This window comes from Oncorhynchus gorbuscha, unplaced genomic scaffold (genome assembly GCF_021184085.1).
Source record: "Oncorhynchus gorbuscha isolate QuinsamMale2020 ecotype Even-year unplaced genomic scaffold, OgorEven_v1.0 Un_scaffold_1094, whole genome shotgun sequence".
NCBI lineage: Eukaryota > Metazoa > Chordata > Actinopteri > Salmoniformes > Salmonidae > Oncorhynchus > Oncorhynchus gorbuscha.
Genome location: NW_025745980.1, coordinates 130,001 through 143,950, shown reverse-complemented (window position 1 = coordinate 143,950; position 13,950 = coordinate 130,001). Strand labels below are relative to the sequence as shown.

At 44.5% G+C, this 13,950-nt stretch overlaps 1 protein-coding gene across 1 annotated transcript in view; it reads right to left on the bottom strand.

The window, feature by feature from the left end:
* LOC124021230 (oxysterol-binding protein-related protein 3-like) overlaps positions 1 to 13,950 on the bottom strand; it is a 60,544-nt gene that overhangs the window by 27,858 nt on the left and 18,736 nt on the right. Inside the window, exons 6-9 of the mRNA XM_046336580.1 lie at positions 7,890 to 7,985; positions 7,529 to 7,610; positions 5,433 to 5,464; positions 1,184 to 1,294 (exon numbers count right to left, since the gene is read on the bottom strand). Of these exons, the coding sequence (XP_046192536.1) occupies positions 1,184 to 1,294; positions 5,433 to 5,464; positions 7,529 to 7,610; positions 7,890 to 7,985 (321 nt within the window). The remainder of the gene's footprint in view (positions 1 to 1,183; positions 1,295 to 5,432; positions 5,465 to 7,528; positions 7,611 to 7,889; positions 7,986 to 13,950) is intronic.

The window sequence follows — 13,950 nt, the reverse complement described above, 5'->3', positions numbered from 1 at the left end:
AGGCAGTACTGTTGACCAGGGCCCAGAAGGGGACCCAGACAGTACTGTTGACCCGGACCCAGAGGGGGACCCAGACAGTGCATTAGGCCTACTTGTTGATTCCCTCATGCCTCTGTGGACCAATTAATGATGAGGAAACAGGGAAGCCTTCCTCTGAGGAAACTCCTCTGGCAATAACAGAATCACTAACTGTGTGTGTGTGTTTGTTTTGTATGTGTGCATGTGCGTGTGTGTGTGGGCATGTGTGTGTGTGTGGGAATGTGTGTGTGTGTGGGCATGTGAGTGTGTGTGAGAATGTGTGTGTGTGTGGGCATGTGAGTGTGTGTGAGTATTGGAAGCATCCAGGGATGTGATCAACAGGATCAAGCTGTACCCTATCATCAGATCTGATTCAATAAACACAACAGTGAGCTCCGGAGGGTACCAATGGACTCTGATTCCCTGTTTGTGTGTGTGTGTGTGTGTGTGTGTGTGTGTGTGTGTGTGTGTGTGTGTGTGTGTGTGTGTGTGTGTGTGTGTGTGTGTGTGTGTGTGTGTGTGTGTGTGTGTGTGTGTGTGTGTGTGTGTGTGTGTGTGTGTGTGTGTGTGAGCTCTTAAGGATAACAACTGACTCTGAACAGAAGGAGAGGTGTTTACAACTAACAATCCCTTCAGTCTAATCAGTTGTTGTCTCAACACTCAGCTTGATAAGTAGGAGTTGGAGCTGTCAACACTAAGCATCCATATTGTAACAGTTAGGAGTAGAAAACACTGCTGAACCTGTTACTCTGTAACAACTAAGGAGATGTTGTGATGATAACCGCTCATCATTACAGAGGGGCTGAACAAGCAGTGAGTGGGACAACACCTGTTGTATTGGGACTAAGGCCAGCAGATGCTTTCTAATCATATAGCCTGTTCTCACTGGATAATAATGATGATGATCACGGTTGGAAAAGTCTGTTAAGTTTCTAGGTTTTTCCAGAAATCACCGTTTAGATTCCTAGAATTGGGAGGGAATATGCATAAAATCCAGAATCCTCTAGAATCCAGAATCCTCTGGAATCCAGAATTCTCTAGAATCCAGAATCCTCTGGAATCCAGAATCCTCTGACACGTTAGCGGAATTTTGTAAACCTGATGATGCTGATGTGGGAGGGAGGGTGTGTCATCATGCACATCACCATGCACGTCCCACACCCACCTGTAGGGGACCAGAGAAGTTTATGAGCCCAGTGGAGGGTTCTGGGACGCAGCTGGACTCAGCGTGAATGTTGCTCAGCCGCTCTCTCAGTTCAGAGTTCTGGGCTATAGCCTGGATGGAACAACAAAGAACCAGTGTTCTGTTTCAGCAAACAGCCACACACACACACACACACACAATGCTGGGACGTATTCATTAGTGCACACCGTAGCAAAACCTTTTGCAGCAGAAAAATGAAAAACGAGTGTTTCTTATTGGACACATCCTCTGTGTTGCAGTCTGTTATGTTCTGTTTGGTGCATAGTGAATATGACCCTGGGACACCAAAACACCACTTATCTCTACTGATTGGTATGATTCATACTTTTATATTTTCCTAATCAAACATTTTCTATCAAACATTTTCCGCAATACTGTTTCTACCAATTCAAAAACATAAATATATGTGATTCTACACAAATACAGCCAACCACTTATAGATTGTGTCAATGGATTCATCATGTACTGAAAACAGGTGCTGTATGAACACAGCTGTGGGGAAGATGTGATGAGGTGCCTAGAAATGTCTCCCCAATAAGCTCTGAGAAGACCCAAACAAGATGAGACCTGCCTCATCAGTAGTAGTGTTATGCAGGTGAATGAGGACCCAAAAGCGACTTAGCGAAAACAGAGTCTTTATTCCAGTAACTGGCAAAAGTATACTCCTGGACAATATAAGAAGAAAACAAAACATGAAAAAACTAAAATCCACTCGTAGTGACGAGGACAGACTGGAGACTCGACCATTGACTGCAGGTTGCCTCGGGAAGGCACCGACCGTAGCAGACTTAGACACCTGCTCACACGCAGCATCTGAAGGAGACAAGACACGACAGGGCGAGACAATGACACAGCACAACGAACATCATATAAGGATCCGACAAGGACAGAAGCGGAAAACAAGGGGAGAAATAGGGACTCTAATCAGAGGACAAAATAGGGGACAGGTGTGAAAAGACTAAATGAGTGAGTTAGGAGAATGAGGAACAGCTGGGAGCAGGAACGGAACGATAGAGAGAGGAGAGAGAGGGAGGGGGAGAGAGAGGGATAGAAAAAGGGAACGAACCTAATAAGACCAGCAGGGGGAAACGAACAGAAGGGAAAGCATAATGACAAGACAATATAAGACAAAACATGACAAGTAGGAGTGGTTAAGAACAGAGGTGTCTTTCAAGAGTGACTTAGAGAGGCAAGACATCGAACAACATACAATGTCACTTCCTGTCAGACACTGATATGCCATTAGGGCTGGAGGTTATGGATGAAGAGCGTCATGAATAAATGAAATAACCGTCATAACCGTAAAAAGAATAAGGAACGAACAGCTGACTGAAGACGGGATGACCAGGCACTATTGTGGTTGAGTCCGTTTCTGCGATAACTTGATGTAACTTGTTGCTCCTTGCTGAAACAAGCAAAGTCTTCGGTTGCCGAGACAACACCTCCCTCCCTGCAGCATCAGCACACATAGAAATAGAATGAATAGAATGGGCGTGGAACCTCTAACCCTCTAAGCCCCGCCCCCCTTGTTTACTGTTGAAACCTCGGACAACATTTTCCCGGCAAGACCAATTCCCCATTCAACCACTGGTGAAATCCCCTCACAACGATCTCAAACTGTGTTTCTAATACACAATGAAATGAAACATACACTAACCTTTGCTTATCAGGAAACTCTTGGGTTTGTTGTGGTGGGACTGTCACTACGATTGCTTCACGGAAACGCGGTACGATTATATTTGTAGTGTAGCTAGCCACTGAATGTAGGGAAGTCAAATGTTCAGGCTGCTGCACAGTCACTATGGAAACTAGTCTAGAGCGCATGGTTGACTTATGTTTAGTAACATTTTAAAACTCTCTCCATGGTTAAAGATAGTGAGAAACATACAGTGCCTTGCGAAAGTATTCGGCCCCCTTGAACTTTGTGACCTTTTGCCACATTTCAGGCTTCAAACATAAAGATATAAAACTGTATTTTTTGTGAAGAATCAACAACAAGTGGGACACAATCATGAAGTGGAACGACATTTATTGGATATTTCAAACCTTTTTAACAAATCAAAAACTGAAAAAGTGGGCGTGCAAAATTATCCGCTTCCCATTCCTTCTCGACCATGGTCTCTCACATCGCCTTAGACTTTATTACCGGTCTGCCTTCGTCAGCTGGGAAGACTGTTATTCTAACGGTTGTCGATAGGTTCTCTAAGGCGGCTCATTTTATTCCCCTCGCTAAGCTTCCTTCCGCTAAAGAGACGGCACAAATCATCATTGAGAATGTGTTCAGAATTCATGGCCTTCCGTTAGACGCCGTTTCGGACAGAGGTCCGCAATTCACGTCTCAGTTTTGGAGGGAGTTTTGTCGTTTGATTGGGGCTTCCGTCAGTCTCTCTTCCGGTTTTCATCCCCAGTCTAACGGTCAAGCAGAACGGGCCAATCAGACTATTGGTCGCATCTTACGCAGTCTTTCTTTTCGAAACCCTGCGTCTTGGGCAGAACAGCTCCCCTGGGCAGAATACGCTCACAACTCGCTTCCTTCGTCTGCGACCGGGCTATCTCCTTTTCAGAGTAGCCTTGGGTACCAGCCCCTCTGTTCTCGTCCCAGCTCGCCGAGTCCAGCGTTCCCTCCGCTCAGGCTTTTGTCCAACGTTGTGAGCGCACCTGGAGGAGGGTCAGGTCTGCACTTTGCCGTTATAGGGCGCAGACTGTGAGAGCCGCCAATAGCGTAGGACTAAGAGTCCTAGGTATTGTCGCGGTCAGAGAGTATGGCTTTCCACTCGTAACCTTCCCCTTACGACAGCTTCTCGCAAGTTGACCCCGCGGTTCATTGGTCCGTTCCGTATTTCTCAGGTCGTTAATCCTGTCGCAGTGCGACTTCTTCTTCCGCGACATCTTCGTCGCGTCCACCCAGTCTTCCATGTCTCCTGTGTCAAGCCTTTTCTTCGACGCCTCCGTTCGTCTTCCCCCCCTTGTCGAGGGCGCACCTATCTACAGGGTCCGGAAGATTATGGACATGCGTTCTCGGGGACGTGGTCACCAGTACTTAGTGGATTGGGAGGGTACGGTCCTGAGGAGAGGAGTTGGGTTCCATCTCGGGACGTGCTGGACCGTTCGTTGATCGATGATTTCCTCCGTTGCCGCCAGGGTTCCTCCTCGAGTGCGCCAGGAGGCGCTCGGTGAGTTGGGGGGTACTGTCATGTATTGTCATATATTGTCATGTCTTGTCCCTGTGCTTTCTCTTCTATTCGTTTCCCCCTGCTGGTCTTATTAGGTTTCTTTCCCTCTCTCTATCCCTCTCTCTCTCTATCGTTCCGTTCCTGCTCCCAGCTGTTCCTCATTTTCCTAACGACCTCGTTTTCTCTTTCACACCTGTCCCCTATTTTGCCCTCTGATTAAGTCTCTATTTCTCTCTGTTTCTGCTTCTGTCCTTGTCGGATCCTTGTTTGCTGTGCTGTGTTCTTGTTCCGTCCTGTCGTGTTTTTGCCTCCATCAGATGCTGCGTGTGAGCAGGTGTCTCTGTCAGCTACGGCCTGCGCCTACCCGAAGGGACCTGCAGTCTGTGGCCGCTTATCCTGTTATTCCCCTCTACAAACTAGAGGATTTCTGTTATCCCCGTTTGGACATTTCCTGTTAAGGATTCTGGATTTGTTATTTTCTGTTTGGACTTGAATAAACTCTGTTTCTGTTAAGTCGCTTTTGGGTCCTCACTCACCTGCATAACAAGTTCTCTGAGTCTCAGTATAAATAACTCTAGTGTTTTCTTACTTCCTGGTAGTCCTCTGAGTCTCAGTATAAATAACTCTAGTGTTTTCTTACTACCTGGTAGTTCTCTGAGTCTCAGTATAAAGAGGGGAAAGAGGGGGAGGCTGTAAAAGGGGGTGGGGAGAGAGGGGGGAAGGCTGTAAAAGAGGGGGGGGAAAGAGTGGGGAAGGCTGTAAAAAGAGGGGGAAATAGGGGGAGGCTGTAAAAGAGGGGGAAAGAGGGGGAGGCTGTAAAAGAGGGGGGAGAGGGGGGGTTTCGGGCTGTAAAAAAGAGGGGGGCTGTAAAAGAGGGAGGGAAAGAGGAAGGCCCTGACTACAGGACTGAATGTGAGACTGTGTGTCACACAGGTGGGTACACAGAGCCAGTAACAGGCTTGTCAGCAGACACTGGTGTGGGAGGACAGGCTACCAGGGTACAATAGCAAGTCAAAAGGAGTGTGGGAGGATCTTACCGAGGACAGAGCGTTCTTCAGACCCATAATCCCTGGAGAGGTAGGGGGCATGTGTCTTGGTGGTCCAGCACCTGTTTTAACTTCTCCTTCTCAGAGGTGAGAGCGCTCAGGGCTGACTTCATGGTGGCATACACTGAGAGAGAGAGAGAGAGAGAGAGAGAGAGAGAGAGAGAGAGAGAGAGAGAGAGAGAGAGAGAGAGAGAGAGAGAGAGAGAGAGAGAGAGAGAGAGAGAGAGAGAGAGAGAGAGAGAGAGAGGGGGGCAGAGAGAGAGAGAAAGCAAAAGCGAAAGAGACAGAGAGAGAGAGAGATTGAGAGAGAGAGAGAGAGAGCGAGAGAGAGAGAGAGAGAGACAGAGAGAGAGAGAGAGAGAGAGAGAGGAGAGAGCGAGAGAGAGAGTGAGTGAGTGGGGGCAGAGAGAAAGCAAAAGCGAAAGAGACAGAGAGAGAGAGAGCGAGAGAGAGAGACAGAGAGAGAGACAGATAGAGAGAGAGAGAGAGAGAGAGAGAGAGAGAGAGAGAGAGAGAGAGAGAGAGAGAGAGAGAGAGAGAGAGAGAGACAGATAATGACACCTTTAACAACAATTAGCTAGGTTTCAATAATTCAGTGTAAGGCCTCAGAGGATGTCTCCTCCATTAATAAGCATCTGATTGAGATCTTTTACCCCCTGAGTCTCAATCAGAGGTTATCACTGCCCTCCTGTCATTCACATCAACACTCTCTATCAGTTGTGTTATGGCACAGATTGCACACTATGATGACACCACTGACAGCCTGCTGTAATAACGGTTAATGGAATGCTTCAGAGTCAATCAGCACTTCTCTGCCTCATCTCTGCTCAATGGGCTATTTTCATATTAGCATTTTTAGACAATGTTACTATGTTAATATGTAATTCAGGGAGATGAGTCGACAGCGTCCATTTCCTATTTTAACCCAATTTAAATTGTCAACCTGACGATCTCTGAAGAATTACGTACACAACATGGCCAAAAGTATGTGGACACCTGCTCGTCGAACATCTCATGCTTCTGGGAAGGCTTTCCACTAGATCTTGGAACATTGCTGCGGGGACATGCTTCCATTCAGCCACAAGTGTATGTGGGTGTCCACATACTTTATATAATGTTATTACACAAAATGCGAGTGGCGGCATTCTAAATCAAAAACAAAGTGTCTCCTATTAAGATCTATTGGGTGTCTGTGACAGAGGACTTGTACATTCTCATGTCTGTTATGTCTCTGTGTTGTTGGGTTCAGGAAGACTAGCTGTCATCATGTCTGTTATGTCTCTGTGTTGTTGGGTTCAGGAAGACTAGCTGTCATCATGTCTGTTATGTCTCTGTGTTGTTGGGGTCATGACCCCAGGAAGACTAGCTGTCATCATGTCTGTTATGTCTCTGTGTTGTTGGGTTCAGGAAGACTAGCTGTCATCATGTCTGTTATGTCTCTGTGTTGTTGGTTTCAGGAAGACTAGCTGTCATCATGTCTGTTATGTCTCTGTGTTGTTGGGTTCATGACCCCAGGAAGACTAGCTGTCATCATGTCTGTTATGTCTCTGTGTTGTTGTGCTATCTCCTATTAGGAGCTATTGGTTGTTGGAGACAGAGAGAGAGTACTTACGGTTGTTAGCGACGATATGTCCTATTAGGAGCTATTGGTTGTTGGAGACAGAGAGAGAGTACTTACGATTGTTAGTGACGATATGTCCTATTAGGAGCTATTGATTGTTGGAGACAGAGAGAGAGTACTTACGATTGTTAGTGACGATATGTCCTATTAGGAGCTATTGGTTGTTGGAGACAGAGAGAGAGTACTTACGGTTGTTAGTGACGATATGTCCTATTAGGAGCTATTGGTTGTTGGAGACAGAGAGAGAGTACTTACGGTTGTTAGTGACGATATGTCCTATTAGGAGGTATTGGTTGTTGGAGACAGAGAGAGAGTATTTACGATTGTTAGTGACAATATGTCCTATTAGGAGGTATTGGTTGTTGGAGACAGAGAGAGAGTATTTACGGTTGTTAGTGACAGAAATGTCCTCCTGTAGTTTGGCTACGTCTATAGGAGAGTCCATATAGGGAGGTTCAGGGTAGGCCTTGCAGTCCCCAGGGCTGCAGTAGAGAGGTTGGGGTTGGAGCGTGGAGACGGACGGAGCCAGATGAGATGCAACTGGGAACCTGGGATGGAACAGGAACAGGAAGCAGACAAACAGAAAGTATTTACCATTTTCCAAATAGTGGATGAACACACACATTTTGAGGCACAGAAGTTGCAAGTGAGGTTAAGTGAACTATCCATGAAATAAAGAACAGATACCCACACACTGATGAATGTTCCCCCAGTTCCCTCGTGCAACGTTTTGACCCAAGGTCTCCGTTGGGTTTAACCCACGTGAAAGGTTTTTTAAAAGGCGACTATTCAAACATTTCAACTGACTGTGTTTCCTTTTACAGCACCTGCAGTGTTGTTTTCACATCTTTGCCATAGTTTTTAGAACCACGCCATTTCCTTGGGGGCCTTTTTTCCTTTTTGGGGGTGTCAAATGTAGAAGCCTGAATAGAATAGAGAGGAGAGAGAGAGAGAGTTTGGAGGCGTGGAGAGGAGAGAGCCAGAGAGAGGTAGAGACTGGGAAGAGAGATGAGAAGAGGAACAGGAGAGCAGACAAGCAGACAAACATTTTCCAAAGAGAGGAGAGACAGAGACATTTTGAGGCACAGAGGTTAGAGAACTATCCATGAAATAAAGAACAGATAGAGACTGATGAATGTTCCCCAGTTCCCTTGTGCGAGTTTTTGAGAAGGAGAGAGAGAGACAGAAGGAGAGACTATTCAAACATTTCAACTGACTGTGAGCACCTGCAGTGTTGTTTTTTTAGGAGACAGAGAGAGAGAGAGAGAGAGACCAGAGCCAGAGAGACAGAGAGAGGGAGAGAGAGAGAGAGAGAGGGGTGTCAAAGAGTAGAAGAGAGAAGAGAGAGAAGAGAAGAGAAGAGAGAGAAGAGAGAGAGAGAGAGAGAGAGAGAGAGAGAGAGAGAGAGAGAGAGAGAGAGAGAGAGAGAGAGAGAGAGAGAGAGAGAGAGAGAGAGAGAGAGAGAGAGAGAGTAGAGAGAGAGAGAGAGAGAGAGAGAGAGAGAGAGGAGAGAGAGAGAGAGAGAGAGAGAGAGAGAGAGAGAGAGAGAGAGAGAGAGAGACAGAGAGAAAGAGAAGAGAGAAAGAGAAAGAGAGAGAGGTGAGAGAGAGAGAGAGAGAGAGAGAGAGAGAGAGAGAGAGAGAGAGAGAGAGAGAGAGAGAGAGAGAAAAAGTTTATTTTAAGGAATGCCTGATAGAGAAAATGATGTGTTCTATATTAAGCAGAGAACTGAAAAGATACAAGATAATTCAAAACAACTTCAAGAGAAGAGAGAAATCTTAAAATTCCTCCTGTCACTGAGTGCAGTGCTTTATGTCAGTAACTATCGATACGTCCTAAATGCCTCCATATTCCCTATATAGTGAACTCTTTTTGACCAGTGCACTACATAGGGATGCCATTTGGGATACATCCAGTAAGTGCACTTCTACATCAGTAACTATAAAAGTACAACTTGTTTCAGTAATACCTTCATCAACCTGGCATTCCTGAAGTACACTACAAAGTAAATAAATGCCTTTCGTTTACAATGTGGAATCAGATGATGAAAGAGGACCAGCTTTTAACACTGCATCTGGATGGAATGATAAACATGTCTCTGCTACATTTACATTTGAGTCATGTACTGTAGCAGACACTCTTCTCCAGAGAGACTTACAGTCAGTGCAATCAACTAGGGTCAGTAGGAAAACACCACCACATATCACAGTTATTATAAGTAGACTCTTCTTGGAAATAGCTGCAATCACTTGAATACGTGGCATGATGAAAAACATGTAGGCAAAAGACTAGCATCATCAGTCTACAGACTAGATTACTACTGTCATCAGTCTACAGACTAGATTACTACTGTCATCAGTCTACAGACTAGATTACTACTGTATCACTACACCATCAGTCTACAGACTAGATTACTACTGTCATCAGTCTACAGACTAGATTACTACTGTCATCACCCTCATCAGTCTACAGACTAGATTACTACTGTCATCAGTCTACAGACTAGATTACTACTGTCATCACCCTACACTATCAGTCTACAGACTAGATTACTACTGTCATCAGTCTACAGACTAGATTACTACTGTCATCAGTCTACAGACTAGATTACTACTGTCATCAGTCTACAGACTAGATTACTACATCATCAGTCTACAGACTAGATTACTACTGTCATCAGTCTACAGACTAGATTACTACTGTCATCAGTCTACAGACTAGATTACTACTGTCATCACCCTACACTATCAGTCTACAGACTAGATTACTACTGTCATCAGTCTACAGACTAGATTACTACATCAGTCTACAGACTAGATTACTACCTCATCAGTCTACATCATCAGTCTACAGACTAGATTACTACTGTCATCAGTCTACAGACTAGATTACTACTGTCATCACCCTACACTATCAGTCTACAGACTAGATTACTACTGTCACCATCAGTCTACAGACTAGATTACTACTGTCATCACCCTACACCATCAGTCTACAGACTAGATTACTACTGTCATCATCATCAGTCCAGACTAGATTACTACCATCAGTCTACAGACTAGATTACTACTGTCATCACCCTACACCATCAGTCTACAGACTAGATTACTACTGTCATCAGTCTACAGACTAGATTACTACTGTCATCACCCTACACCATCAGTCTACAGACTAGATTACTACTGTCATCAGTCTATCAGTCTACAGACTAGATTACTACTAGATCACTGTCACCCTACACTATCAGTCTACAGACTAGATTACTACTGTCATCATCAGTCTACAGACTAGATTACTACTGTCATCACCCTACATCATCAGTCTACAGACTAGATTACTACTGTCATCAGTCTACAGACTAGATTACTACTGTCATCACCCTCATCAGTCTACAGACTAGATTCATCAGTCTACAGACTAGATTACTACTGTCATCAGTCTACAGACTAGATTACACCATCAGTCTACAGACTAGATTACTACTGTCATCACCCTACACCATCAGTCTACAGACTAGATTACTACTGTCATCACCCTCATCAGTCTACAGACTAGATTACTACTGTCATCACCCTACACTATCAGTCTACAGACTAGATTACTACTGTCATCAGTCTACAGACTAGATTACTACTGTCATCACTACACCATCAGTCTACAGACACCTGTCTACACTATCAGTCTACAGACTAGATTACTACTGTCATCAGTCTACAGACTAGATTACTACTGTCATCAGTCTACAGACTAGATTACTACTGTCATCACCCTACACTATCAGTCTACAGACTAGATTACTACTGTCATCAGTCTACAGACTAGATTACTACTGTCATCACCCTACACCATCAGTCTACAGACTAGATTACTACTGTCATCAGTCTACAGACTAGATTACTACTGTCATCACCCTACATCATCAGTCTACAGACTAGATTACTACTGTCATCACCCTACACCATCAGTCTACAGACTAGATTACTACTGTCATCAGTCTACAGACTAGATTACTACTGTCATCACCCTACACCATCAGTCTACAGACTAGATTACTACTGTCATCAGTCTACAGACTAGATTACTACTGTCATCACCCTCATCAGTCTACAGACTAGATTACTACTGTCATCAGTCTACAGACTAGATTACTACTGTCATCAGTCTACAGAGTCTAGATTACTACTGTCATCAGTCTACAGACTAGATTACTACTGTCATCACCCTACACTATCAGTCTACAGACTAGATTACTACTGTCATCAGTCTACAGACTAGATTACTACCATCATCAGTCTACAGACTAGATTACTACCATCATCAGTCTACATCATCAGTCTACAGACTAGATTACTACTGTCATCACCCTACACTATCAGTCTACAGACAAGATTACTACTGTCATCACCCTACACTATCAGTCTACAGACTAGATTACTACTGTCATCACCCTACACTATCAGTCTACAGACTAGATTACTACTGTCATCAGTCTACACCATCAGTCTACAGACTAGATTACTACTGTCATCAGTCTACAGACTAGATTACTACTGTCATCACCCTACACCATCAGTCTACAGACTAGATTACTACTGTCATCAGTCTACAGACTAGATTACTACTGTCATCAGCCTACACTCATCAGTCTACAGACTAGATTACTACTGTCATCACCCTACACATCAGTCTACAGACTAGATTACTACTGTCATCACCCTACACCATCAGTCTACAGACTAGATTACTACTGTCATCACCCTACACCATCAGTCTACAGACTAGATTACTACTGTCATCAGTCTACAGACTAGATTACTACTGTCATCACCCTACACTATCAGTCTACAGACTAGATTACTACTGTCATCACCCTACACCATCAGTCTACAGACTAGATTACTACTGTCATCATCAGTCTACAGACTAGATTACTACTGTCATCACCCTACACCATCAGTCTACAGACTAGATTACTACTGTCATCAGTCTACAGACTAGATTACTACTGTCATCAGTCTACAGACTAGATTACTACTGTCATCACCCTACACCATCAGTCTACAGACTAGATTACTACTGTCATCACCCTACACCATCAGTCTACAGACTAGATTACTACTGTCATCACCCTACACCATCAGTCTACAGACTAGATTACTACTGTCATCAGTCTACACCATCAGTCTACAGACTAGATTACTACTGTCATCACCCTACACCATCAGTCTACAGACTAGATTACTACTGTCATCACCCTACACCATCAGTCTACAGACTAGATTACTACTGTCATCAGTCTACAGACTAGATTACTACTGTCATCAGCCTACACCATCAGTCTACAGACTAGATTACTAATGTCATCAGCCTACACCATCAGTCTACAGACTAGATTACTACTGTCATCAGTCTACAGACTAGATTACTACTGTCATCACCCTACACTATCAGTCTACAGACTAGATTACTACTGTCATCACCCTACACTATCAATCTACAGACTAGATTACTACTGTCATCACCCTACATCATCAGTCTACAGACTAGATTACTACTGTCATCACCCTACACTATCAGTCTACAGACTAGATTACTACTGTCATCACCCTACACCATCAGTCTACAGACTAGATTACTACTGTCATCACCCTACACCATCAGTCTACAGACTAGATTACTAATGTCATCAGTCTACATCATCAGTCTACAGACTAGATTACTACTGTCTGTCATCACCCTAGATTACTACCATCACACCATCAGTCTACAGACTAGATTACTACTGTCATCACCAGACTACACTCATCAATCTACAGACTAGATTACTACTGTCATCACCCTACAGTATCAGTCTACAGACTAGATTACTACTGTCATCAACCCTATATTATCAGTATACAGAGTAGATTACTACTGTCATCAACCCTATATTATCAGTCTACAGACTAGATTACTACTGTCATCAGCCTACACCATCAGTCTACAGACTAGATTACTACTGTCATCACCTACAGACTAGATTACTACCATCAGTCTACAGACTAGATTACTACTGTCATCAGTCTACAGACTAGATTACTACTGTCATCAGCCTACATCATCAGTCTACAGACTAGATTACTACTGTCATCAGCCTACACCATCAGTCTACAGACTAGATTACTACCATCATCGGTCTACAGACTAGAGATTACTACTGTCATCAGTCTACAGACTAGATTCAATCGGTTGAAGATTCAAGAAGTCGGCTGTCCATTGTTACTGAGTATACCAAACATTAGGTGAGGTACCCTGTTTGGCCCCAAACATTAGGAACACCATGTTGACTTGAGTGTACACCCAGGGATTTGGCCCATGTTGAACAAGCCTCAGCGTTCATCAGGACATGGAGTCTACAAGGTGTCCAAAGCGTTCCACAGGGATGCTGGCCCATGTTGACTCTACAAGGTGTCCAAAGCGTTCCACAGGGATGCTGGACCATGTTGACTCTACAAGGTGTCCAAAGCGTTCCACAGGGATGCTGGGCCATGTTGACTCTACAAGGTGTCCAAAGCGTTCCACAGGGATGCTGGCCCATGTTGACTCTACAAGGTGCCCAAAGCGTTCCACAGGGATGCTGGCCCATGTTGACTCTACAAGGTGTCCAAAGCGTTCCACAGGGATGCTGGCCCATGTTGACTCTACAAGGTGTCCAAAGCGTTCCCACAGGGATGCTGGCCCATGTTGACTCTACAAGGTGTCCAAAGCGTTCCACAGGGATGCTGGCCCATGTTGATTCTACAAGGTGTCCAAAGCGTTCCACAGGGATGCATGTTGACTCTACAAGGTGTCCAAAGCTGGCCCATGTTGACTCTAAGGTGTGCTTTCCACAGGGATGCTGGCCCATGG